The sequence below is a fragment of the Melopsittacus undulatus genome, chromosome 2 (genome assembly GCF_012275295.1).
Source record: "Melopsittacus undulatus isolate bMelUnd1 chromosome 2, bMelUnd1.mat.Z, whole genome shotgun sequence".
Taxonomy (NCBI): Eukaryota; Metazoa; Chordata; class Aves; order Psittaciformes; family Psittaculidae; genus Melopsittacus; species Melopsittacus undulatus.
This window is the reverse complement of record NC_047528.1, coordinates 510,719-537,482: the sequence shown is the minus strand read 5'-3', so window position 1 is coordinate 537,482 and position 26,764 is coordinate 510,719. Positions and strand designations below refer to the sequence as shown.

General features: G+C 61.5%; 2 protein-coding genes across 2 annotated transcripts in view; both read left to right on the top strand.

Moving 5' to 3' along the window:
- Positions 1-10,262, top strand: part of CLPB (ClpB family mitochondrial disaggregase) — a 44,971-nt gene extending 34,709 nt beyond the window's left edge. Inside the window, exons 8-16 of the mRNA XM_034060091.1 lie at positions 555-632; positions 2,485-2,540; positions 3,307-3,351; positions 3,837-3,998; positions 5,313-5,469; positions 7,905-7,978; positions 8,237-8,356; positions 8,432-8,536; positions 9,661-10,262. Of these exons, the coding sequence (XP_033915982.1) occupies positions 555-632; positions 2,485-2,540; positions 3,307-3,351; positions 3,837-3,998; positions 5,313-5,469; positions 7,905-7,978; positions 8,237-8,356; positions 8,432-8,536; positions 9,661-9,924 (1,061 nt within the window). The 3' untranslated portion in view covers positions 9,925-10,262. The remainder of the gene's footprint in view (positions 1-554; positions 633-2,484; positions 2,541-3,306; positions 3,352-3,836; positions 3,999-5,312; positions 5,470-7,904; positions 7,979-8,236; positions 8,357-8,431; positions 8,537-9,660) is intronic.
- A 5,414-nt stretch (positions 10,263-15,676) lies between these two features.
- Positions 15,677-21,661, top strand: PHOX2A (paired like homeobox 2A). The gene is made up of 3 exons (XM_034072779.1): positions 15,677-15,890; positions 18,911-19,098; positions 21,350-21,661. The coding sequence occupies exons 1-3, from the start codon at positions 15,680-15,682 to the stop codon at positions 21,659-21,661; spliced, it is 711 nt and encodes a 236-aa protein (XP_033928670.1). The 5' UTR covers positions 15,677-15,679.
- The last annotated feature ends 5,103 nt before the right edge of the window (positions 21,662-26,764 follow it).

Here is a 26,764-nt window from a genome sequence, read left to right as displayed (position 1 = left end):
CCTTCAGGAGCCTTCTCTTGCCCAGGCAGCCCCAGCCCAGCTCTCCCAGCCTGGCTCCAGAGCAGAGCTGGATCCTGTTGGATATTGCCATGCAGAGAGACACAGAACCTCTCCCTTCCCATCCCTTCCAGCCTTTCCCCACTCCTTCAATCCCTCCCTCTTCCCATTCCCACTCAAGGAACAACACACAACCCTCAGACCCAGTGCTCTGGTGCAGCATCCCTGCACCGGTCCAGCTCCATCCCTCCCTGTCCCCCCTCCCTCCCGTCTCCCTGGCAACACTGAGTGCACATCCTGGAAAACTTTATCCGCGATCTGCTCTGGGCAGCTTTCCCAATCCATGCTAACCTGATTAGGTGTCTCTGGGGCCGTGCCTGCCTAATCGAATTAGATGGCACTAATGGCAGCGAGGACTTTGAGTGGGGAGAGAGCAGGAAAACAGAGTGTGTACTTAGTGATAATTATCCCTGCTTCTGTGGCATTGATTTATTTGCCTTTCCCCCCTTCCCTCCCTCCCCTTCCTCCTTTTTGTTGTTCCCATTGTCTTTAAACAGCCATTCGGAGGAAGGAGAACGGCTGGTACGACGAGGAGCACCCGCTGGTCTTTCTGTTCCTGGGATCCTCTGGAATAGGTAAGGATTGGGCTGTGCCACAGGGATGCTCCTCAGGCCCAGCATGGCCCCTTCTCCCTTTGCTGCACACGGAGCTCTCATAAACACCAGTGTAAGTGTTGCATCCCTGCAGCTGGTCCAGGATCCCGCAGGATAACCCCAGCAGGTCCCAGGCAGGGCACAGACGGCTTCATGCTGAGTTATCCCATCCCAAAAGGGGCAGTTTTCCCAGGAACAGGGCTGGTTTATGCCTCCATGGGAGAGGTGAGAGCAGGAAGCTGCTGCTGGCAGCTCCAGCCTCTGCTGTCTCACTCCTATGGACACGGGAGGCTTTGGAATGATGGGGTTTTATTGACTCCCATATTTGTGCTCAAGCACAATGAAAGGTACCAAAACACTTGATCCCTTCATGGAATGGCCAAGATGACTTCCAGGCAGGGACCAAAGCAGCTGTGAAGTGTCCAAAGTGACATCTGCAACAACCCCAGTGCTCCTGCATCCACTGCATCCCTCAGCCTCTGATGGAGGGGTCAGGACAAGGACACACATCGGGATCTATGGATCGCTGCCTGGCCAGGCAGGGACACACACTGGGATCTATGGATCACTGCCTGGCCAGGCAGGACACACACTGGGATCTATGGATCACTGCCTGGCCAGGCAGGACACACACTGGGATCTATGGATCACTGCCTGGCCAGGAGCCCAGTGTTAACTCAAGAGGAGCTGTATAAAGCTCTATAAACCCAATAGGTTTGGGACTTCACTGCCCTCCTTGTAGAGGCTCAGTGATGTGAACTGCAGCTCTTCAACTCCTCTGTGTGTCCTTGGAGGGGTTTTCCACCACTTTGACTCCCATAGAAAGGAATATTGAAACAAGAAAGCACTGAGGAGCTGTGGCTGCCCCATCCCTGGCAGTGCTCAAGGCCAGGTTGGACACAGGGGCTTGGAGCAGCTGCTCCAGTGGAAGGGGTCCCTGCCCTGGCAGGGGTTGGGAATGGATGAGCTTTAAGCTCCCTTCATCCCAACCATTCCGTGGTTGTAAGTTAAGGATCCATCCTGGCTCACTTAGGTTCATACCCTGTGTGTAAGAGCACACCTGCACCCCTGTGCTCACATGTGGGGACCCACAGTCCAGCAGCAGCCGAAGTGGACAGAGGCAGAGCTGCACCAGGCTGTTGAGGTCAGGCTCAGTCCCTGTGTCTGCAGCACTTCAGTGCTGATCTCATCCTGTGATCCTCACACCTCAGCCACCAGAGCCATCACCACCGGCAGAGCTGCAGGGATGTGTGACAGTGCAGGGAATGTGGGAATGGGTTGGAAGGGACCCCGGGATCATCCAGCTCCAACCCCTTCCACTGGAGCAGCTGCTCCAAGCCCCTGTGTCCAACCTGGCCTTGAGCACTGCCAGGGATGGGGCAGCCACAGCTGCTCTGGGCACCCTGTGCCAGCGCCTCAGCACCCTCCCAGGGAACAGCTTCTGCCTCAGAGCTCAGCTCAGTCTCCCCTCTCTTGGGCAGGTTCAAGCCATTCCCCTTGGCTTGGCCCTACAGGCCCTTGTCCCAAGCCCCTCTCCAGCTTTCCTGCAGCCCCTTTAGGCACTGGGGCTGGACACACAGAACCCATCAGTGGTGCCAGGGTGCAGCAGGAAGGGCTTTCTGCACAGATCCAGGGGGTTTCTAACAGAACCTCTGTGTTTAATGAGGTTCTTCCCTCACTGGACACATTGGGAGGATGGGATCTGATCTCACAGCATCTTGAGTGTGTTTGCATGGAGACAACACTTGTGTTGGTGATGGTGGTGCCAGCCCTGGTGTTGGCACAGGAGGATGGACAGGCCTGGTTAACACGAGTCTTTTCCTCTCTGGAACAGGTAAAACAGAGCTGGCCAAGCAGACAGCCAAGTACATCCATAAGGATATCAAAAAGGTAACGCTCTTCCCTCGGCTGATGCATGGAATCATCATGGAAGGGATGGGGCAGGTTTGAAGGCACCGTTTCAAGCTGGCTGCTCCACATTCAAGCTGTGAGATTCAGGCTCTGGGAGGTGCCCACATCTCTCCCATGCAGGAGAATGTTGGAGCAGGGAAAAGCCCCCCTGAACCTGTCCCCAGCATCCTCCAGCAGGGAATGGCCACAGGATGGGATGGGAGCAGATCAGAACAACTCTGAATGTGCCTGGTCTGGTTTCTGTTCCGCATCCTCCCATAATGGCCTTCCCGAAGCACTAAATCCCAGCTCCTGGGCTTCAGACACCTTCATTCCCAGCTCCTGGCACTGGTCAGTGCCTGGACAAACAGCACATGGAGGAACCAGCTCAATGCTGATGCTTGTGTTAGCTCGGAACATGGAACCATGGGATGGGTTGGGATGAAGGGACCTTAAAGCTCCTCCATTCCCAACCCCTGCCAGGGCAGGGACCCCTTCCACTGGAGCAGCTGCTCCAAGCCCCTGTGTCCAACCTGGCCTTGAGCACTGCCAGGGATGGGGCAGCCACAGCTTCTCTGGGCACCCTGTGCCAGCGCCTCAGCACCCTCCCAGGGAACAGCTTCTGCCTCAGAGCTCAGCTCAGCCTCCCCTTCCTCTTCCTCACAACAGCCCCAGGTGTTCTGGGCTGGATGTGACCATTAGGGTAAATGTGATGAACTGGGAGGACTTCCTCAACCACCACCTCAAATGTTCCTTTCTCTTGCAGGGCTTCATCAGGTTGGACATGTCGGAGTTCCAGGAGAGGCACGAGGTCAGTGCACAGCTTCCCTCTGCTTCCAGGGTGCCACCAGCTCCGGGGTGTCCCATTCCCAGCTTGCTTCCATGTTCTCCAGGAGATGGGTGCTTTGGGGAGGCAAAGGGGGAGCACAACAGAGCAGCAGCTTTGCTCCAGCTTCTGCATTCCCAATATGGGAAATAGTGGGAAATTGGGATCAGAGAGCGAGGAGGAAGGGAACCTTTGACACCCCATGTCTGTGCAGTGTGGGAAGAGCAGCTGGGAAGGGAATGGGAGAATCCAGCAGAGGAGAGCGGAGCAGAGCTCCCAGCTCCCAGCCCATACTGGTGCTGCAGGAGAGGGGGGGGCTCCCCAGGGCACCCCAGAGAGGGTCTTCATCAGAGAACCATGGACTGGTTTGGGATGAAGGCCCCAAAGGTTGGGTGCTGCCTGCTGAGCTCCAAGGGGGCTTCACTGTGCCCCTATGGATGAGCCCCACGTGCCCCACTCCTGCCTCCCAGGTTGCCAAGTTCATCGGCTCCCCACCGGGTTATGTGGGCCACGAGGAGGGGGGGCAGCTCACCAAGCGGCTGCGGCAGTGCCCCAATGCTGTGGTGCTCTTCGATGAGGTGGACAAAGCCCACCCTGATGTCCTCACCATCATGCTGCAGCTCTTCGATGAGGTGAGGCCATGCTGCAGGCAGGGGAGTGGGATGCGGGACATGGGGGGGATGCTCCACATCAATGATCCCTTCTGAGCGCTGTCAGCTGGTGCTGAGCTCTCCTGATGGAGTCAGTGCAAAGGCAAAGCCACTGGGAGGTTGGAAATGTGGGGGTGAAGCCTGGGAATTGGATTGATGTAGATCCATGGAATGGTTTGGGTTGAAGGGACCTTAAAACTCATCCAGCTGCATGGGCAGGGGCAGCTTCCACTGGAGCAGTTTGCTCCAAGCCCCATCCAACCTGGCCTTGAAGCACAGGCTGAATTGCAATGAGATTAACCCAAGTAGCCCTGCAGGATAACAGGGAGAGGGCTATAACAGAGGGAACTTTGTGAGCGTCCCTTGGGATCAGCCACAAAGGGATCCCTGTGGTGCTGATGACACCCACAGCATCCCTCTGGGGTGGCCCCAGCCCTCCTGCAAGGGGCCTGTGCCTCCTGTTCCATAGGGTGAAACAGAGAGAGCAGGAGAAGGCCTGGGAAGCCAGGAGCTCCCCAGGCAGTTTCCTTCCTGGCAGCTGAGCTCCAGCACAATGACACAAATCCTTGTTGGGTGCTTGAGATTAACATTTGGGTTATTGCCCTGTCAAGTGCGTGCTGCAGGAATTGATTTCCCATTGAGCTGCTGCTCCCGTGATCTATGCAAGGAAAAATGGAGTTATTAATCCTTCCAAGGAACACAAAAGCCCCGAACAGGCCTTGCAGGAGCATCCCTGCCTCCCAGCACCACCAGCACCTTGGCCATGAAGCTGCTGTGCAACAGGCAGAGCTGAGCACCGGGTGCACAGCAGGGGCTGCAGATGGGTGAGCTTTAAAGCCCCCTCCAGGCTGGGGTACTGGGATTCCTCGTGGTGCTTTCAGACCACCACAGAGCCCCCCCCATCACTCCCAGGCAGCCCCATGGGGGGCTCAGGCTGCCCCATCTGGAGGTGAACATCTGGGCTGTGTGGCTGTGGGATGCTGAGTTAGGGGTGCCCAGCAGCACAGCCACCCCATGAGGCATTTCCCAGAGCTTCCATCAGGGATGTTGTGGATGGGGATGGATGGGACCATGCATAGGGCAAGTCACTGCTTCCCTCCTGCTTGAATCCATGGGTATCCCTTGGAAATGAGACCTGAGGAGCTTTAAGGTCCCTTCATCCCACCCCATCCCATGGTTCCATGACGTAAATTAATCCCCTTTGGGGACACATGGGACTCGTGTCCTTCTCCTCACATTCTGGCCGCATCCCATGGCTCCTGCTCACGCTGTGCTGTGCCCCTGGTGCTGTTGCAGGGCAGGCTGACAGATGGGAAGGGCAAGACCATTGACTGCAAAGATGCCATCTTCATCATGACCTCCAACGTGGCCAGCGATGAGATCGCCCAGCACGCACTGCAGCTGCGCCAGGAGGCCCTGGAGATGAGCAAGAAGAGGATAGCAGAAAACCTAGGTAGGGCTTTACCAATGGTGCTGAGTCCCACAGCCCATCCCCAGCACTGCCACTCCTGTGGTGCCCTCACTTCATGCTTGTCCTCTTCTGGAGCCCTCCTTCTGGGACATCACTTGTTTGGGAATGGCTTCGTCCCACATTCCAGCCCTCCTCATCCTCTGCTCTCTGCCCTTCAGCTCCTCACCCTTCCCATTCTTCCAGAACCCTTCCAAACACTTCCCAGACCAGACTAGTGCTGGGAACAGGCCCAATCCATCTGCATCCCTCCAGCAGCACCAGGAGGCCCCAGAGCCTGCTTGGTCTCTGCTGTGCCAGGGGTGGATGGATGGAAGGATGGGTGGTGATGCTGCACCAAGGGCTGTCCCCTTTGGCTCTCAATTGCACAGCAGTGTGTGAGCACAGACCTGTTAAGATCCTGTTATGGTCCTATATGTGTGCACACATCTTCAGCAGGGCACCTGGGAGTGTGTTGGGTGATGGGAAGCTCCCCATGATGCGGCTGTGTATGGAGAAGGCTCTGGAGAGCCCTTAGAGCAGCTCCAGTGCCTAAAGGGGCTGCAGGAAAGCTGGAGAGGGGCTTGGGACAAGGGATGTAGGGCCAGGCCAAGGGGAATGGCTTGAACCTGCCCAAGAGAGGGGAGACTGAGCTGAGCTCTACGCTCCCTTCATCCCAACCCATCCCATGTGCCATCAGGGCTACACCAGATTCCCAAAAGCTCCATCTCCAGAGCTGTGCTCACCAGTGGCAGTGCTGGGATGTCCCTGGGAACTGCAGCACCTGCATCAGCTGCATGGCAGCAGGAGAACAGCCTTGCTTTGGGGCTTCAAATCCAGTTCCCAGCTTCTTTCTCCCTGTCTCTGAGCGCTGGGTGCAGGAGCTGGTCTCGTGCAGCATCTTCCAACCTCCATCACCCTCACGGATGTGCCTGGACCTGAACTTTCAGGAATAACATTTTGAAATGCCACGAGCACTCCTGCTAAATGAGGAACACATCCATCATAAATGAGGATTTCCATTCCCAGCAGCAGGGAGAGAGCATCCCAGCTCCAGTCCTGCCCTCAGTCACGTCCCAGGAGCTCCTTCCCCTCAATGGAGATGCTCCAAAGCCATGGCCTGGAGTTTGTCCTCAGTGCCTGGAGGGGGCAGATAAATGGGAGATGAAGGGAAGGAGCTGCTGCTGCAGCATCTCTACCTCTGCCAGTGGGTGTTACGGGTGGAAAACCTGGATACTGGGAGCAGCTCCATGTCCTCTGCCTCCTCCAGCTCTCATCGGGAATGCTGTGCACATTCCCATTGCTTATTGAAACCCCCCCGTGGTGTCTATTAGCAGAGAAGGGAAATGGGACAAATCCCTATAAGCAAGGCCCCCCTGCTCTGTTTCAGTGGACTGCAATGTCCCAACCCCAGCCTGGGTGCACCCTGAGGTGCTGCTGTCACCATGAGGGGTGCTGGCACCTCGTGGTTGGGTGCTGGCACCAGTGTGGGGTGGGTAGACCCCACGAGCCCCTTCCTGCTGCTGTCGGGGGTGCAGTGATGCTCATGAGGGCTGCAAAGGTGGGAAGGGCACCCAGCACCCAGCATGGGTCCTCTCCAGCACCCTGCATGCCTGGATCCCATGCAGAGCGCCTGGGATGCAGCGATCTCCCTGTGAGCATCCTTGTGTTACACAGGACATGGGCTTTGGTGCATGAGGGTGTAGGGAGGGGGGTTTGGGTGGCAGGAGGGGAAGCTGCACCAGGCTGGTGGCTGTGGCTGAGCTGGGATTCGGGACCAGCCAGACCCTGGCTCCATCTGCAGTCAGCAGAGGGAAGTGGACTCCGGCCACAGCTGCACAGTGTGAGCAGGGGCTGCCATGGGATCATGGCATGGGTTGGGATGGAGGGAGCTTAAATCCCATCCAGCTCCAAGCCCCTGTGTCCAACCTGGCCTTGAGCACTGCCAGGGATGGGGCAGCCACAGCTTCTCTGGGCACCCTGTGCCAGCGCCTCAGCACCCTCCCAAGGAACAGCTTCATCCCAATATCCCATCAAACTCTTCCCTCTTCCACATTGAAGCCATTACTCCTCATCCCATCCCTGCATCCCTTGTCCCAAGCCCCTCTCCAGCTTTCCTGCAGCCCCTTTAGGCACTGGAGCTGCTCCCAGTTCTCCAGAGGGAGCAGAGGCAGAGCTGGGGCCCTTTCACTGTGCAGGTCAACACCTCCTGCAGGTGCTGTCCTCGGGCACCCAACGTGTGCAGGGGCAGCCATGGGGCACCCAGCCCTGCACCAGGGTACCAAGTGCAGGGACACCCCATTTCCAAACCAGTTATGGTTAATGGCACACGTGGAGGCTCCGGGGCTGATCCAAAGTCCTGGTTGGATCCCACAGGAGGCCGATGGGAAGGAGCCCATGGCCCAGCTTCCACCAACACCCTGTGTCCTCCTGTCTTTCAGAGGATGTCCAGAGCACCGACAAGATCACCATCTCCAAGCAGTTCAAGGAGAAGGTCATTCGCCCCATCTTGAAGGTATGGATGAGGCTCCTCAGGTGCCCTGAGCTTGGGTCTCCAAGTCCTTTGATGTAGTCATGGAATGGTTTGGGATGAAGGGACCTTAAAGCTGAGCCAGTTCCCTGGTTGGACACAGGGGCTTGGAGCAGCTGCTCCAGTGGAAGGGGTCCCTGCCTGTGGCAGGGGTTGGAGCTGGAGGAGCTTTAATCTCCCTTCATCCCAAACCATTCCATGTCTCTGATCCCGTCCTTCCCATCCCACTGACCTCCCCTTTAGGCTCACTTCAAACGTGATGAGTTCCTGGGCAGGATCAATGAGATCGTCTATTTCCTGCCCTTCTGCCACTCGGAGCTCATCCAGTTGGTCAACAAGGAGCTCAACTTCTGGGCCAAGAAGGTAAGAACCATCCCTGGCCTCCATAGGCAGCAGCAAAGGCACCGGTGACGACTCCTCCTCTTCCTCACCCAACAGGCCAAGGCGAGGCACAACATCACCCTGCTGTGGGACAGGGAGGTCATGGACGTGTTGGCTGATGGCTACAACCTGCACTATGGAGCTCGGTCCATCAAACATGAGGTGAGGCAGGGATGGAGCTCACTGGCATCACCCCAGCCTGGAGGGGAGCGTGGCTGGGCTGGGGCTGCCCCATCCCTGCAGTGCTCAAGGCCAGGCTGGACACAGGGGCTTGGAGCAGCTGCTCCAGTGGAAGGGGTCCCTGCCCTGGCAGGGGTTGGGGCTGGATGGGCTTTAAGGTCCCTTCATCCCATTCCATGCTTCTGGGATCCTGTGATGCCTGCGGGTGGGAATGGAGCTCTCAGCCCCACAAGCATCCCCTCATGGGCACTATGGTGATGCCTGCGGGTGGGAATGAAGCTCAGCCCCACAAGGATCCCCTCATGGGCACTATGGTGATGCCTGAGGATGGGAATGGAGCTCTCAGCCCCACAAGCATCCCCTCATTTGGCACTATGGTGATGCCTGTGGGTGGTAATGGAGCTCTCAGCCCCACAAGCATCCCCTCATGTGCACTATGGTGATGCCTGTGGGTGGGAATGGAGCTCTCAGCCCCACAACCATCCCCTCATGTGCACTATGGTGATGCCTGTGGGTGGGAATGGAGCTCTCAGCCCCACGAGCATCCCCTCATGTGCCCTATGGTGATGCCTGCGGGTGGGAATGGAGCTCTCAGCCCCACAAGCATCCCCTCATGGGCACTATGGTGATGCCTGAGGATGGGAATGAAGCTCAGCCCCACAAGCATCCCCTCATGGGCACTATGGTGATGCCTGTGGGTGGGAATGGAGCTCTCAGCCCCATGAGCATCCCCTCATGGGCACTATGGTGATGCCTGCGGGTGGGAATGGAGCTCTCAGCCCCACAAGCATCCCCTCATGGGCACTATGGTGATGCCTGAGGGTGGGAATGGAGCTCTCAGCCCCACAAGCATCCCCTCATGGGCACTATGGTGATGCCTGAGGGTGGGAATGGAGCTCTCAGCCCCACAAGCATCCCCTCATGGGCACTATGGTGATGCCTGAGGGTGGGAATGGAGCTCTCAGCCCCACAAGCATCCCCTCATGTGCACTATGGTGATGCCCCACAAGCATCCCCTCATGGGCACTATGGTGATGCCTGTGGGTGGGAATGGAGCTCTCAGCCCCACAAGCATCCCCTCATGTGCCCTATGCTGATGCCCACAGGTAGAGCGGCGCGTGGTGAACCAGTTGGCAGCTGCCTACGAGCAGGACCTGCTGCCAAGGGGCTGCACACTCAGGATCGCTGTGGAGGACTCAGACAAGCAGCTCCTCAAGAGTAAGGAGAGCTCATTCCCGGGATCGGGATCGGGATCCGGAGCAGGCAAGGTCCCCACACTGCGCCTGGAGATCGTGGAGCAGGGCAGCAGAGCCCGCAGGTTGGACATCCAGACCCCGCTCAGCCCCGACAACATCACCCACTTCCTATAGGCACCATGGGCAGGCAATAAAGCACCCTCAGATCCATCAGCCAGTGAGGATGGGCAGGGGCTGGGCCCCACGGGCACTTATGGGGTGGTGGTGGCGCTGGGGAGGTCTTGGGGTGCTTTGGGCAGGGGACGGATGGAGCTTCTTGAGGGGCTTTAGGGCATGCAGGAGATGGGGGTCTGCTTGGGAAGGATGTGGCAGCTGTCCCATGGGAAGTGCTGGGATGCTGGGTTGGGAAGGGGGATGCAGGGATGGGATGTGCCAGTGATCCCATGGAGAAGCCACCACACGGTGTGGGTTTGCACAGGTATTTATTGCAATAAAGGTGACTCATGACTGGAGTGTGTGGGGGCTGAGCCGGGCAGGATACATCCCCAAGGAGCTGTGGTCATCACCAGCACATCTCCCAGTGCAAACCAGTGACCTCCCAGTGCAAACCGGTGAACTCCCAGTGCAAACCAGTGACCTCCCAGTGCAAACCGGTGACCTCCCAGTGCAAACCAGTGACCTCCCAGTGCAAACCGGTGACCTCCCAGTGCAAACCAGTGACCTCCCAGTGCAAACCAGTGACCTCCCAGTGCAAACCGGTGACCTCCCAGTGCAAACCAGTGACCACCCAGTGCAAACCCATCTCTCTGCCCATCTCTTGTGTGTCTCTTCCAATCCTCCAGGAAGGGCTGGAAGGGACCTCAGGACCCAGCAGGATTCCACACCAGCTCCATGCTCCCTTGTCCTGGAGCAGTGACATGGGACAAGGAGGGGGCATGGGCTGGGCAGTGCTGCAATGGGGTTGGTGGGGTTCTGCTGCAGAGGGACTGGGAAAGCCTGATCCCAGCAGCACATCCCAATGGGATCTGGGGTGTTTCAGACACTGGCACAGGGTGCCCAGAGAAGCTGTGGCTGCCCCATCCCTGGCAGTGCTCAAGGCCAGGTTGGACACAGGGGCTTGGAGCAGCTGCTCCAGTGAAGGGGTCCCTGCCCTGGCAGGGGTTGGGAATGGAGGAGCTTTCAGGTCCCTTCATCCCAACCCATTCCATGGTTCTCAGTCCCACATTGGCTCCATGGGAGGACCTGGGCCTGGGCTGGGGCTGGGGTCCCCAAAGCCACCATCCCCTGGCAGGGCCATGGGGTGGGAGCCTGGACTGGGGCTGCAGGGAAAGGGGTGGGAAAAGGGGGGGAAGAGCTGTGGGGGTGCGACAGGAGCTCAGCAGGGCCCACACCAGTATGCAGCAGTACGCACCAGTATGCACCAGTGTGTACCAGTATGCACCAGTGTGCACCAGTGTGTTGAGTGTGCACTGAGGGCAGTTGCAGTCTCACACATGTGCATGGCCAGTATGCACCAGTGTGCACCAGTATGCACCAGTATGCACCAGTGTGTACCAGTATGTACAAGTATGCACCAGTGTGTTGGGTGTGCACTGAGGGTGGTTGCGGTCTCACACGTGTGCATGGCCAGTATGCGCCAGTGTGCACCAGTATGCACCAGTATGTACCAGTATGCACCAGTGTGTTGGGTATGCACTGAGGGCAGTTGTGGTCTCACACGTGTGCATGGGAGTGCCCCAGGGTGTCCACATGTGATCGGGGGCTCACGCATTGTGAAGGCTGATCCCAAGGACCCAGTGGGATCCCCCCTTGTATCCCATGTGCCAGGGCACCAGCACCATCCCCAGCACCATGGGGCTGGGGCACAGGGCAGCACCGTGCTGGGGTGCTGAACCGAGCCATGCCATGCTGGGTGCCAGCCCCCAGGGCAGGGCATCCCTGATGCTCCCCAGCAGGTCCCTCCTCAATGGCTCTCTTTGGGTGTATTGGGATGTATTGGGGTGTATTTGGGTCTCTTTGGGTGTATTTGGGTCTCTTTGGGTGTATTGGGATGTATTGGGGTGTATTTGGGTCTCTTTGTGTGTATTGGGATGTATTGGGGTATATTGGGGTGTATTTGGGTCTCTGGGTGTATTTGGGTCTCTGGGTGTATTTGGGTGTATTTGGGTCTCTTTGGGTGTATTGGGATGTATTGGGGTATATTGGGGTGTATTTGGGTCTCTTTGGGTCTCTTTGGGTGTATTGGGATGTACTGGGATGCATTGGGGTGTATTTGGGTCTCTTTGGTTGTATTGGGATGCATTGGGGTGTGTTTGGGTCTCTTTGGGTGTATTAGGATGTATTTGGGTATATTGGGGTGTATTTGGGTCTCTTTGGGTGTATTGGGATGTATTGGGGTGTATTTGGGTCTCTGGGTGTATTGGGATGTATTTGGGTGTATTGGGGTGTATTTGGGCCTCTTTGGGTGTATTGGGATGTATTGGGGTATATTGGGGTGTATTTGGGTCTCTTTGGGTGTATTGGGGTGTATTTGGGTCTCTTTGGGTGTACTGGGGTGTATTGGGGTATATTTGGGTCTCTTTGGGTGTATTGGGATGTATTGGGGTATATTGGGGTGTATTGGGGTGTATTTGGGTGCAGCAGTGCTGTGTTCCCCCCCCCCCCCCTCCAGCCTGCCCTGGCCCCGGGCAGCACATCCGGGAATCTCAGAGCCTGTGCCAGGGATTCCATCCCGGATCCGGCTCCTGCTCCCGTTTGGAGCCAAGGCCCCAGCTCTGGCTTAGCCCCGGAGCAATGTGGTGGCCAAGGCCTCCTGAGACCCCCCAGAGCAATCCCAGGGGTCCCTATGGAATGTGGTGACCACAAAGGGATGGGAATGGTGCTGGGGATGCTGCTGTGGGACTGGGACATGGAATGAGCCCGGGATGGAGGTTCCTGTTCCTGCTGCCATTGACACCCGTTCTGGGGTCACCCTGCACCCTCAATGGGTGGCACTGGGGACAATGGGGTGTCCCCACTGCCAGCACCCAGCTTCATACAGAACTAAAAGGAGGCACTGATATCCTGGTGTGCTGTGGGGATGATGGGGCGGGATACAGGGATGGTCACAGGGATGGCTGAAGAGCAGGAGATGGACCACATGGATGGATGCAGGACATGGGGCAGGACACAGGGATGGAGGCAGAGCAGGACACAGGGATGGATGCAGAGCAGCACACAGGGATGGATGCAGAGCAGCACACAGGGATGGATACAGAGCAGGACACAGGGATAGATGCAGAGCAGGACACAGGGATGGATACAGAGCAGCACACAGGGATGGATACAGAGCAGGACACAGGGATGGATACAGAGCAGGACACAGGGATGGATACAGAGCAGCACACAGGGATGGATGCAGAGCAGGACAGGGATGGATGCAGAGCAGGACACAGGGATGGATACAGAGCAGCACACAGGGATGGATACAGAGCAGGACAGGGATGGATGCAGAGCAGGACACAGGGATGGATACAGAGCAGCACACAGGGATGGATGCAGAGCAGGACAGGGATGGATGCAGAGCAGGACACAGGGATGGATACAGAGCAGCACACAGGGATGGATACAGAGCAGGACAGGGATGGATGCAGAGCAGGACACAGGGATGGATACAGAGCAGGACACGGATGGATGCAGAGCAGGACACAGGGATGGATACAGAGAAGGACACAGGGATGGATGCAGAGCAGGACACAGGGATGGATGCAGAGCAGGACACAGGGATGGATACAGAGCAGGACACAGGGATGGATGCAGAGCAGCACACAGGGATGGATACAGAACAGGACACAGGGATGGATGCAGAGCAGCACACAGGGATGGATACAGAGCAGGACACAGGGATGGATGCAGAGCAGCACACAGGGATGGATACAGAACAGGACACAGGGATGGATGCAGAGCAGGACACAGGGATGGATACAGAGCAGGACACGTGGCTGGATACAGGATGCGGCTACAGGAGCTGGTCCAGGACAGGTCGTTGCTGGTCCCACAAGCCCCGGACCGGCCCCAGCTCCCCCCTCTCCATCCCCCCCCCCTCCCGCTGTGCGCGGCCCCGGCAGGCGCAGCCGCTGCCGCAGGTTGCTGCAGCCTAATGAGTTTAGAGCCGTTAATTGCATTAAGCGGAGCAGCAGCAGCAGCCGGCGGCGGAGCCGGCGCCCATTGAATTAACTGCGATAGCAACGGCCCCGCTCAGCCCGGCCCTGCCTGCACCCACCGGCCCCTGCCTGCACCCACCGGCACCGGCCCCTGCCTGCACCCACCGGCACCGGCCCTGCCTGCACCCACCGGCACCGGCCTCTGCCTGCACCCACCGGCACCGGCCCCTGCCTGCACCCACCGGCCCCTGCCTGCACCCACCGGCACCGGCCCCTGCCTGCACCCACCGCACAGCCCGGCCCTGCCTGCACCCGCTCAGCCCGGCCCTGCCTGCACCCACCGGCCCCTGCCTGCACCCACCGGCACCGGCCCCTGCCTGCACCCGCCGGCCCCTGCCTGCACCCGCACAGCCCGGCCCCTGCCTGCACCCACCGCACAGCCCGGCCCCTGCCTGCACCCACCGGCCCCTGCCTGCACCCACCGGCCCCGGCCCCTGCCTGCACCCACCGGCCCCTGCCTGCACCCACCGGCCCCGGCCCCTGCCTGCACCCACCGGCACCGGCCCCTGCCTGCAGGGAAGGATGGAGGAGAGGGGGGGATGAGGCAGGGGGTAGGGGATGGAGGAGGTGCAGGGTAGGAAATGGGGATGGATGTGGGGCAGGACACAGGGATGGATGGGGCAGGACACAGGGATGGATGGGGGCAGGAGAAGGAGCAGGACTCAGGGCAGGACATGGGGCAGGACAGTTAGGAGCTGATCCTGCAGGACCAGAGGCATCAATCCCCCTTTTCCGACCCCCCACAGGGCTCAGGGGGGAATCGGCCCTTTCGAGCCTCTTTAGTGCAAGTGTTTGTCTGGAGAATGGCCCCAAATCCCAACAAATCCAACTAAATCCCCCCCCTGTGGTGCTGCTGGAGGGGCCTGGCAAAGGCCTGAGCCTCAGGGATGGGGGAGAGCTCTGGAATTCATCCAGGGTATTGGGAATGGGATGGGGATGGGATGGAATATGGTAACATGGGGAAGGGGATGTGATGGAGGTGATGGTGAGGGTGAGGATGGGAACAGGGATGGGATGAGAATGAGGATGAAAATGGGATGGTGTTGAGGATGAGGACGGGATGGGGATGAGGGTGGGAATGAGATGAGGACGGGAATGGGGATAAAGATGAGGATAGGGTGAGGATGGGGATGAGGATGAAGACGAGAATAAGAATGGAGATGGTGATGGGGATGGGGAGGAAGATTAGGATGGGATGGGGAGGAAGATTAGGATGGAACGGCAATGGGGATGAGGATAAGGGTTAGGATGAGGGTGGCGACAGGGATGAAGATTAGATGGTCTTGAAGATGGGGATGGAGATGGAGATGGGGAAGACGAAGATGGGGACGGGGATGGGGATGTGAATGAGGACGAGGACGGTGCCGAGGCTGGATCCGGACGCGACATTTAGATGCTGGGGGTAACGGGTCCGGCTCCCATCGGGGCCGCCGGGGGGTGCGGGTCCCCCGCAAGGGTTAACACCGGGACGGGGCGGGGGGGGGGGGGGGGGGGGGGGGGCGGCTCCTCCCGTGGCTGCCGCCGGCCCCGGGAGATATTGTCATGCAAAACCCGAGCGAGCGGCGAGCGCAGCTTTGTCCGCTCCCCCCCCTCCGCCGCCGCTATATCTACGGGCCCAGGCGGACCGGGGCGGGCCGGGGCGGCCGATGGAGGGGGCGGGCCGGGGGCCGGCGGGCCGGAGGCGGCGGTGACGGGCGGCCGGGAGCCGAGCCCGCTCCGTGCTCGCCATGGACTACTCCTACCTCAACTCCTATGACTCCTGCGTGGCCGCGATGGAGGCGTCTGCCTACGAGTTCAGCCCCTGCAGCCAGACCGGCTCCTTCCAGTACGGACCCGTCCGAGGGGGCTTCGGCCCCGCAGCCGCCTGCGCCCCCCTCGGCCCCGGCAGCTGCGCCCTGGGAGCGCTGCGGGAGCCGCAACCCGCGCCCTACCCCGCAGGTAACGGGCACCTGGGGTCGGAGGGCTCAGGGACCCCCCGCGGGTCGGTTCTACCCTTACCGTGGGCTCCTGGGGCCGATGGGGCCGGTTCTGTCCGGGCTCGCTGCCGTCGGGGGCGGTGCTGGTGGCTCCCGGCGCTGCCGGTGCTCGGTGTTGGGGCTCTGCTGCCGGGGGCCGGTGCTGCCTGTTCCCCCCGTGCCGTCGGTTCCCGGAGCTGCCGGTGCCGGTACTGGCAGACTCGATGCTGACGGTGCCGGTACAGGCGGAACTCGATGCTGTCGGTGCCCGGAGCCATCAGCGCCCGGTGCTGCCGGTTCTCGAAGCCGCCGGTGCTGCTACAGGCAGATCTCGATGCTGTCGGTGCCGGTACCGTCGGTTTCCGAGGCTGTTCGTGCTCGACACGCGGCCGCCGGTGCTCGGTGCCTTTGGCTCTCGATGCCGTCAGGACTCGGTGCCATCGGTGCCCGGAGCCGTTGATGCCTGGTAGTGTCCGTGCTCGATGCCGTCGGTGTCGGTGCTGTCGGTTCCCGGAGCCGCCGGTGCTGGTACAGGCAGAGCTCGATGCCGTCGGTACCAAATGCGGTCGGTTCCCGGCGCCGGCAGTGCCCGGTCCTGCCCTTCCCGGGGCCACTGGTGCTCGATGCCGTCAATGGCAGGTACTGCCGGTCTCCGGAGCCGTTGGTCCCCGTTACTGCCGCTGCTCGATGCCGTCGGTGCCGGTACCATCGGTTCCGAAGCTATTGATGCCCGGTACTGTCGGTGCTCGTTGTCGGTGCCGGTACCACCGGTTCCCGGAGCTGTTGGTGCCCGGTACTGTCCGTGCTCGTTACAATCAGTACCGGTACAGTCAGAACTCGGTGTCATCGATGCCCGGAGCCGTTGATGCCCGGTACTGTCCGTACTCGTTTCAATCAGTGCCGGTACTGCCAGGACTCGGTGTCATCAGTGCCCGGAGCTGTTGATGCCCGGTACTGTCCGTGCTCGTTGTAATCAGTACCGGTACCGTCAGGACTCGGTGTCATCGATACCCGGAGCCGTTGATGCCCGGTACTGTCCGTGCTCGTTGTAATCAGTGCCGGTACCGTCAGGACTCGGTGTCATTGATGCCCGGTACTGTCGGTGCCCGGTGCCGTCGGTGCCGGTGCTGCAGGTTCCCGGTGCCGCTCCTGCTCAGTGCAGTCGGTTTCCGGTACTATCAGGGAGCGGAGCCACCGGTTCCCGGTACCGCCGGTGCCCGGCACTGGCGAAGCTCGATGCCGCCGGTATCCGGTATTGCCGGTTCCCAGAGCCGTTGGTGCTCGATGCCATCGCTTCACTTTGCCGTCCGTGCCCGGTCCTGCCGTTTCCCGGAGCCATTGGTACCCGGTACGATCGGTGCTCGATGCCACCGGTATTGTCGGTTCCCGGGGCCGCCGGTGCCGGCACAGGCGGAGATCGATGCTGCCGGTGCCGCTATCGCCGGTTCCCGGTACAGTCACATATCGGTGCTATCGGTTCCCGGCGCCGTCGGTGCCCGGTGCTGTCCGTGCTCGATGCTGTCGGTGCCGCTATCGCCGGTTCCCGGTACTGTAACAAATCGGTGTTATCGGTGCCCGGTACCGTCGGTTCCCGGCGCCGTCGGTACCCGGTGCTCTCCGTGCTCGATGCCGTCGGTGCCGGTACTGTCAGTCCCCAGTGCCGTTGGTAGCCGGTACTTTCGGTGCCCGCTGCCACCGGTGTCCGGTACCGTCCGTTCCTGGTACCGACGACTCCCGGCGCTGTCAGGGCTCGATGCCACCGGTGTCCTCCGGTTCCGGTGCCATCCATCCCCGGCAGCGCCGCCCCGGAGCGGGTCCCCCGCAGACCCCGGACCCGGCGCTTTCCCACAGCCGGGGGGGGGGGGTCCCGGTGGCGGCGGCTGTTGGGGGGAACGGTTCCGGGGGGGTCTCCGCCGCCCCCCCCCCGTCCCCGCTCCGCTTTCGTTGCCGTCGCGGGCGCTGCCCGCGGATGCGCCGACAACGAAGGAGCCTCTGGACGGCACCGGCCGCGACCCCCGGTCCTGGCCCCGGCCCCGACCCCGGCTCCGGCTCCGGCCCCGGCCCCAGCCCCGCACCGAGAGGACGGGCCCGGGGGGAGCGGGGAGTGAGCAGCCGAGCTCCGCCGCTGCCCTGCGCGGTGCATCCGGCCCCGTCCACACCGGCCCCGTGTATCCCATCCCGGCTCATCCCTGCCCGGTCCATCCGGTTCCCGTGCATCCTGCCCGGTTCATCCCGTCCCGCTGCATCCCGTCCCGATTGATCCTTGCCCGGTTCATCCCTTCCCAATATGTTCTGTCCGGTGCATCCTGTTCCAGTGCATCCCTGCATGTTTCACCCCTTCCCAGTTCATCCCTGTCCGGTTCAACCCTTCCCGGTGTGTCCTGCCCAGTTCATCCCTGCCTGGGTTATCCCTGCCTGAGTTATCCCTGCCCGCTTCATCCCTTTCCGGTGTATCCCGTCCCCGTTAATCCTTGTCCGATTCATCCGTTCCCATTGTGTCCTGCCTGTTTCATCCCGTCCCAGTTTGTCCCATCCCGGTGCGTCCCCGTCCCCCGCATCGTCCCCGGTGCATCCTGTTCAGTGTATTCCATCCTAGCTCATCCCTGCAGGGTTTATCCCTTCCCGGTGCCTCCTTCCCGGCGGGTCTGTGCCCTGTTCCCCCCTCCCCGGTGCATCTCGTCCTGGTGCATCCCTGCTCCCCACAGGCCGCCCGGTTCATCCCATCCTGACCCATCCTGCCCGGTTCATCCTATCCTGGTTCATCCTGCCCCGTTCACCCCATCCTGGCTCATCCTACCCGGTTCACCCCATCCCGGTTCATCCTGCCCGGTTCATCCCATCCTTACTCACCCTGCCCGGTCCACCTCTGTCCACTGCCTCCCCTCCCGGTGCATCGCTCCCGGTTCATCCCCGCTCCCATCCTCCCCGTGCCCCTGCCCACCCACCCGAGCGATCCCCGTTCCCGTTCCCGTTCCCGGTGTCTCTGACCCCCTCTCCCCGCAGTTCCCTACAAGTTCTTCTCGGAGGCCCAGGGGCTGAACGAGAAGCGGAAGCAGCGTCGGATCCGCACGACCTTCACCAGCTCCCAGCTCAAGGAGCTCGAACGAGTCTTCGCCGAGACCCATTACCCTGACATCTACACCCGCGAGGAGCTGGCGCTCAAGATAGACCTCACCGAGGCCCGGGTGCAGGTGAGGGGGGGGGGAACAGGGACAGGGTCCTGCCTGAGCCCGGGGGGGGCACCTCAGTGTGGGTTCATTGCACCTCATCGTTGGGTGGCTGCATCCCAGCCTTGGGTGGCTGCATCCCAACCTTGGGTGGATGCATCCCAGCCTTGAGTAGCTGCATCCCAGTTTGGGTGGCTTCATCCCAGTTTGGGTGGCTTCATCCCAGTTTGGGTGGCTGCATCCCAGCCTTGGGTGGCTGCACCTCTGAGTTGGGTGCTCGTGCCCTGATCTTGGGTGTTCTGAGCATCATGGAATGGGTTGGCCTGGCTCAGGCTCAGGCTCAGGCTCAGGGCTCAGGGCTCAGGCTCAGGCTCAGGGCTCAAGGCTCAGGCTCAGGCTCAGGGCTCAGGCTCAGGGCTCAGGGCTCAGGCTCAGGCTCAGGGCTCAAGGCTCAGGCTCAGGCTCAGGGCTCAGGCTCAGGGCTCAGGCTCAGGCTCAGGCTCAGGGCTCAGGGCTCAGGCTCAGGCTCAGGCTCAGGGCTCAGGCTCAGGCTCAGGGCTCAGGGCTCAGGCTCAGGGCTCAGAGCTCAGAGATCAAGTTCAGGCTCAGGGCTCAGGCTCAGGCTCAGGCTCAGGGCTCAGGACTCAGGCTCAGGGCTCAGGCTCAGGGCTCAGGCTCAGGGTCAGGTTCAGGATGCAGGATGCAGTGCTCCAGGTTCTGGGTGGTCTCAGGTGTGTTCAAGATGCCGTGGTGCTCAGTGCTCAGGATGCTGGTTGCAGGGGTCAGTTCAGGTTGCAGTGCTCAGGGATGCTCAGGTTCAGGATGCAGGGTGTTGGGTGCAGGGTGCAGCGCTCTCAGGTGTGTTCAGGATGCAGGATGCAGTGCTCAGGATGCAGTGCTCTGGGTTCTGGGTGTTGTGTTCTGGGTGGTCTCAGGTGTGTTCAGGATGCAGTGCTGGGTGCAGGTTGCAGTGCTCAGGTTGCAGTGCTCTCAGGTGTGCTCCGGGTGCTCTCAGGTGCTCTCAGGTGTGCTCAGGATGCAGGTTGTTGGTTGCAGTGCCCTCAGGTGCTCTCAGGTGTTTTCAGGATGCACTGCTCAGGATACAGTGTTCCGTGTGCAGGTTGCAGTGCTCTGGTTCAGGTTGCAGTGCTCTCAGGTGCTCTCAGGTGTGCTCAGGATGCAGTGCTCAGGATGCAGTGCTCAGGATGCAGTGTTTCGGGTGCAGGTTGCAGTGCTCTGGTTCAGGTTGCAGTGCCCTCAGGTGCTCTCAGGTGTGCTCAGGTTGTTGGGTGCAGGCTGCAGGATGCAGGTTGCAGTGCTCTCAGGTGTGTTGAGGGTGCAGGATGCAGTGCTCAGGTTGCAGTGCCCTCAGGTGCTCTCAGGTGTGCTCAGGATGCAGTGTGTTGGGTGCAGTGTTCCAGGTGCCCTCAGGTGCTCTCAGGTTGCAGTGCTCTCAGGTGTGTTGGGTGCAGTGCTCCCAGTGCAGGCTGCAGGATGCAGTGTGCAGTGTTGGGTGCAGGTTTCAGTGCCCTCAGGTGTGTTCAGGATGCAGGATGCAGTGTGCTGGGTGCAGTGCTCCGGGTGCAGTGCTCTCAGGTGTGTTGGGTGCAGCACTCAGGATGCAGTGCTCCTAGTGCAGGATGCAGGATGCAGTGTGCAGTGTTGGGTGCAGGTTGCAGTGCCCTCAGGTGCTCTCAGGTGTGTTCAGAATGCAGTGTTCAGGATGCACTGTTCCAGGTGCAGTGCTCTCAGGTGTGTTGGGTGCAGTGTTCAGGATGCAGTGCTCTGGTTCAGGTTGCAGTGACCTCAGGTGTGTTGGGTGCAGTGCTCTCAGGTGCTCTCAGGTGTGCTCAGGCTGCAGGTTGCAGTGCTCTGGTTCAGGTTGCAGTGCTCAGGATGCAGTGTGCAGTGTTGGGTGCAGTGCTCTCAGTTGTGTTGGGTGCAGTGCTCAGGCTGCAGGATGCAGTGCTCAGGATGCAGTGCTCAGGATGCAGTGTGCAGTGTTGACTGCAGCGCTCTCAGGTGTGCTCAGGTTGCAGTGTGTTGGGTGCAGTGCTCTCAGGTTGCAGTGTGCAGTGTTGGGTGCAGTGTTGGCTGCAGCGCTCTCAGGTGCTCTCAGGTGTGTTCAGTGCAGGATGCAGTGTGCAGTGTTGGTTGCAGTACCCTCAGGTGTGTTCAGGATGCAGTGTTCAGGTTTCAGTGCTCAGGATGCAGTGTGTTGGCTGCAGTGTTGTCTGCAGCACCCTCAGCTCCCCCTCTCGCTGTCTCCCCCCAGGTGTGGTTCCAGAACCGCCGCGCCAAGTTCCGCAAGCAGGAGCGAGCCGCGAGCACCAAGGGGGGTGGGGGCTCCGGGGGGGGCCCCAAGGCGGAGCCGAGGGGGGGGTCCGAGGACGAGGACTCCAAAGGCTCCACGAGCAGCCCAGCCCCCGACAGCACCGCGGGGCCCAGCCCCGGCCCCGCCCCCCGCGGCCCCCCCTGGGCCCCCGACCCCCCCAAGGGCTGGCAGGGGGCGGAGCCAGGACCCTTCGGGGGGCTCCTCAGCGCCCTACAGAGGAAACCGGGGGGGCTGAAGCCCAACCCCTTCTGAAGGCCCCGCCCCCTCCAGACCACGCCCCCACCCGGGCCACGCCCCCCTCCCTGGCCCCGCCCCCAGGGCTGCGGGGCCCGTCGGGGGGCTCCTCAGCGCCCTCCAGCGGAGGCCTGGGGGGGATGAAGCCCAACCCCTTCTGAAGGCCACGCCCCCTCCGGGCCCCGCCCCCATCCAGACCCCGCCCATCAGGGCACCGCCCCGATGCCTGGCCCCGCCCCCCTCCCTGGCCACGCCCCCGGGCCCGGGGCCCGTCGGGGGGCTCCTCAGCGCCCTCCAGCGGAAGCCAGGGGGGGATCAAGCCCAACCCCTTCTGAAGGCTCCGCCCCCTCCCCAGGACACGCCCCCTCCCCTGGCCCCGCCCCCAGGAAGCACTTTAGGGATGGGGGGGCGCAGGGAGCCGAGCGGGACACCCCCCCCCCCCCGCGGCAATGGGGTCTGCTCACCGGGAGCACCGCGGGTGATGCCAATGGGAACGGGGGCACTCGGAGCAGACACTGCCCCCCCCCCCCCCCCCCCAGTGCCAAATCCCCCCCTGGATGGGGCTGGAGTGGGATGGACCCCCCCGGACCACCCGTGGGACCCCCCCCCGCAGTGCCCATGTGAGGGGGTCCGGGGGTGGGACACACACACACACACACACACCGGGGGGGGGGGGGGGGGTCGGGCCCCTCCGGTGCGGGGGGGGGTGGGGTGGTTTTTAACCGGTTGTAATTTATTGCCCTGTTTGCAAATGGCGTTAATCCAATAAACTTAATTTATTGATGAGGCACCAGCCCCCCCCCCCCCCCAGGGACCCCCTCAATGACCCCCCACGGACCCCTCCTCCCTCCACTGACGCTGCTCCGCCCCCAGGTCCCCCTGTCCCAGGGACCCCCCCCTTGGGCAGCCCCCCCCATAGTGGGACCGCAGTGGTCTCTCACATGGTGCTGGGACCAGTAAAACCAGTGTGGAGACCAGTATGGCCAGTCCGGAGGGTCCTCACCCTAACGTGGACATTCTAGAGCATCACTATACTGGGACCAGTGTGGCCATTACTGAGAGTCCCCATCATGCTGGGACCACTACAGCCGGTTTGGAGGGTCCTGGACCATACTGGTCCCAGTACAGCCAGTCTGGAGCATCCTGTCCATTGTGGCACCAGTGCAACCAGTGCAGAGGCTCCTGGACCACTCCGGTTCCCAGTTCCCCATCCCCCCCCTCAATCCCAGGAATCTCCGGGTGGGATCATCCCATTGACCCACAGGGAATCCCCTCAGATCCCAGGACACGGACACGGACATGGACACGACTCGAGGCTTTACTGGGTCAAGTTCACACCAAAGGGGGTGCGGGGGGGGGGGGGGGGGTGTCGGGCCCATCCTTCATCTCAGCCGGAGCAGAACTGGGGGGACACGGGGGGGGGGGGGGGGGCCCGATGAAGGGAGGGGGGAGATGGGGGGGGGTTGGGAGTACCCATCACCCTCCATCACCCCCCATTGATCCATGGGGACAGGGAGAGCCTGGGGGGGACACATTGGTGGTGACCCCCACCCCCTATCCTGAGCATCCCCTACCCTGGAGACCCCCCCATTATAGGGAGACCCTTTCCCTGGGGACCCCCCTTAAAGGGCACTTGGTGAGGGGGGGACTGAGCACCCATGGAGGGGTCTGGGGAGCACCCATGGGGATGCCCAGGGAGCACCCATGGGGGGGTCTGGGGAGCACCCATGCTGGGGGTCCTGGTTCCAGCCCTGCTGCCCCCAGGGGTGATGCAGCCCCAGGAGGGGACGGATCCAGTAAACAGTACCTGATGGGCAAACTGGGAATTGGGGGGGGGCACCCCAAGGCACTGGTGGTGATGGGAGGGGGTGTTGGGTGAAGGCACTGGTGGGGCTCACTGTGGTGGGACCCCATGGGTGGGGATGGGACCCTATTGGTGATGATGGGACCCCATGGGTGGGGATGGGACCCCATAGGTGATTGTGGGGACCCAATGGGTGGTGATGGGAACCTGTGGGTGGGAACGGGCACTCTTGAGGTCTCCCTGGTGTCACCCATGGGGGCTGGTAGAGCACCCCCATCCCATCCCATCCCATCCCATCCCATCCCATCCCATCCCATCCCATCCCATCCATCTCCCGTTTCCCACATCCCATCATGAAGGCACTTGTGCTGAGCCACAGCATTGCTCAGAGCTTCCTCCTCCCTGGGTGCAAGGGGCTATGGGGCCCCCTAAGGGCCGGGGGGGGGGGAGTGGGGGTCACCCCAACCCCCCCCCAGGACCCCCCAATAAATAAGAAATAACTTAACCAAGGGGAGCCCCATATGGGACCCCCTGAAATTGTCTGACCAGGTCCCAGCACCCCCAACCCCCCCCCTGCATCCCCAAACCCCCATTGCCCAGCGCGCAGGATGGGGGGGCTGGTGCTGGTGGTGCTGGTGGTGCTGGTGGGGTCCGGGACAATGGGATGCGCATCCGGGACTATGGGATGCGGATCCGGGACAATGGGATGCGGATCCAAGACAATGGGATGTGGATCCAGGACAATGGGATGCAGATCCAGGACAATGGGATGCGGATCCGGTACAATGGGATGCGGATCCGGGATCCAGGATGCTGCCGGATGCAGGATCCGCTACTTGCGGAGCTGGAGGCTCTCCAGGAGGACACGTTTGTGGCCTGGGTCCCGCACTCCGGCCTCCTCCAGGTCCTCCTCCGTGATGTCACTGGGGGGGGGCACACACATGGGGGGGCACCCAGGCTTGGGGGGGGGCACCCAGGCTCTGGCCATGGGGTGATGCAGTGGGGGGGGGCAATGGGGACCCCCCCTTGGCACCAATGGGACCCCCCAGAGGATGTGATAGGTGCTGGGGGGTAATGGGGGGGGTCCTAGGGGTGTTTTGGGGTCCCCCCCCCGCTCACCTGAGGAACTCGAGGTCGTCCCAACCGTTGTGCACCAGCCCCTGCTCGTACCTCTGCAGCCCCAGGGCCCGCAGCCAGACCCCCACAGCACCCACAGCACCCATGGCCTGCGGGGGGCACCCATCAGCACCCACAGCACCCACGGCCTGCGGGGGGCACCCGTCAGCACCCATAGCACCCATCAGCACCCATAGCACCCACAGCACCCACAGCCTGCGGAGGGCACCCATCAGCACCCACAGCACCCACAGCACCCATCAGCACCCACAGCCTGCGGAGGGCACCCATCAGCACCCACAGCACCCACAGCACCCATCAGCACCCACAGCCTGCGGGGGACACCCATCAGCACCCATAGCACCCACAGCACCCACGGCCTGCGGGGGGCACCCGTCAGCACCCACAGCACCCCCAGCACCCAGTGCCTGCAGAGAGCACCCATCAGCACCCCCAGCGCCCACGGCCTGCAGAGGGCACCCATCAGCATCTACAGCACCCACAGCACCCATCAGCACCCACAGCACCCACAGCACCCATCAGCACCCATAGCACCCACAGCACCCACAGCACCCATCAGCACCCACAGCACCCACAGCACCCATCAGCACCCACAGCACCCACAGCACCCATCAGCACCCATAGCACCCACAGCACCCACAGCACCCATCAGCACCCACAGCACCCACAGCACCCATCAGCACCCACAGCACCCACAGCACCCATCAGCACCCATAGCACCCACAGCACCCATCAGCATCCACAGCACCCACGGCCTGCGGGGGGCACCCGTCAGCACCCACAGCACCTCCAACACCCACAGCACCCACTGCCTGTGGAGGGCACCCATCAGCACCCACAGCACCCACAGCTCCCACCGCCTGCAGAGGGCACCCATCAGCACCCACAGCACCCTGAGCACCCACTGCCTGCGGAGAGCACCCATTGTCACCCCACAGCACTCACAGCACCCACAGACACCCCATAGCACCCCATGGCACCCACCCATCTGTTCCACAGCACCCCCAACATCCACCCATGGCACCCCACAGCCCCACAGCACCCTGGGGGTCTCCCATAAAAGCAACCACAATAAGGGACACTGGGGGGTCCCATCACCCATCAACCCCCATCACTCTGCACCCATCACCCAGCACCCATCACCCTGCTCCCATTGCCCTGTTCCCATCACCCCACATCCATCACCCCGCTCCCATCTCCTGCTCCCATCACCCCTCTCCTATTGCCCATCACCCCCTCCCACTGCCCTGTTCCCATCACCCCACTCCCATCTCCCTGCTCCCATCACCCTCTCCCATTGCCCCGCTCCCATCTCCCCTCTCCCTTCACCCCACTCCCATCACCCATCTCCCACTCCCATGACCCCACTCCCATCTCCTGCTCCCATCGCCCTGTTCCCATCTCCCTCTTCTATCTAACCCTAACCCTAACCCTAACCCTAACCCTAACCCTAACCCTAACCCTAACCCTTTGCCCTATTCCCATTGCCCATCTCCTGCTCTCATTGCCCCACTCCCATCTCCCGTTCATCTCCCACTCCCATTGCCCTGTTCCCATCCCCCCTCTCCCATCTCCTGCTCCCATCACCCTACTCCCATCTCCCGTTCGTCTCCTGCTCCCATTGCCCTGCTCCCATCTCCCCTCTCCCTTCACCCCATTCCCCTGTCCCACTCCCATCACCCTGCTCCCATTGCTCCGCTCCCATCTCCCCTCTCCCTTCACCACGCTCCCATCTCCTGCTCCCACTGCCCTGTTCCCATCACCCTGCTCCCATCTCCTGCTCCCATCACCCCACTCCCATCGCCCTGTTCCCATTGCCCTGCTCCCGTTGCCCTGTTCCCATCACCTCGTTCCCATCTCCCATTCCCATCACCCTGCTCCCGTCTCCCACTGCCGCCTTCCACTCGCTCCCCACCTCCTCGGCCAGATCCCATTGCCCTGCTCCCACTGCCCTGTTCCCATCACCCTGCTCCCATCTCCCACTCCCATCACCCCGCTCCCTTCTCCCGCTCCCACTTCCCTGTTCCCTTTGCCCTGCTCCTATCTCCCCTCTCCCATCACCCCACTCCCATTGCCCTGCTCCTGTTGCCCTGTTTCCATCACCTCGTTCCCATCTCCCATTCCCATCACCCTGCTCCCATTGCCCTGTTCCCGTCTCCTGTCACCCCACTCCCATCGTC

Excerpts from the sequence above, each read along its gene's own strand:
- PHOX2A (XM_034072779.1), top strand. The coding sequence starts at position 15,680 with ATGGACTACTCCTACCTCAACTCCTATGACTCCTGCGTGGCCGCGATG. Across the intron at positions 15,891-18,910 it reads ACCCGCGCCCTACCCCGCAG|TTCCCTACAAGTTCTTCTCG; the intron begins GTAACGGGCACC and ends CTCTCCCCGCAG. Across the intron at positions 19,099-21,349 it reads TCACCGAGGCCCGGGTGCAG|GTGTGGTTCCAGAACCGCCG; the intron begins GTGAGGGGGGGG and ends GTCTCCCCCCAG.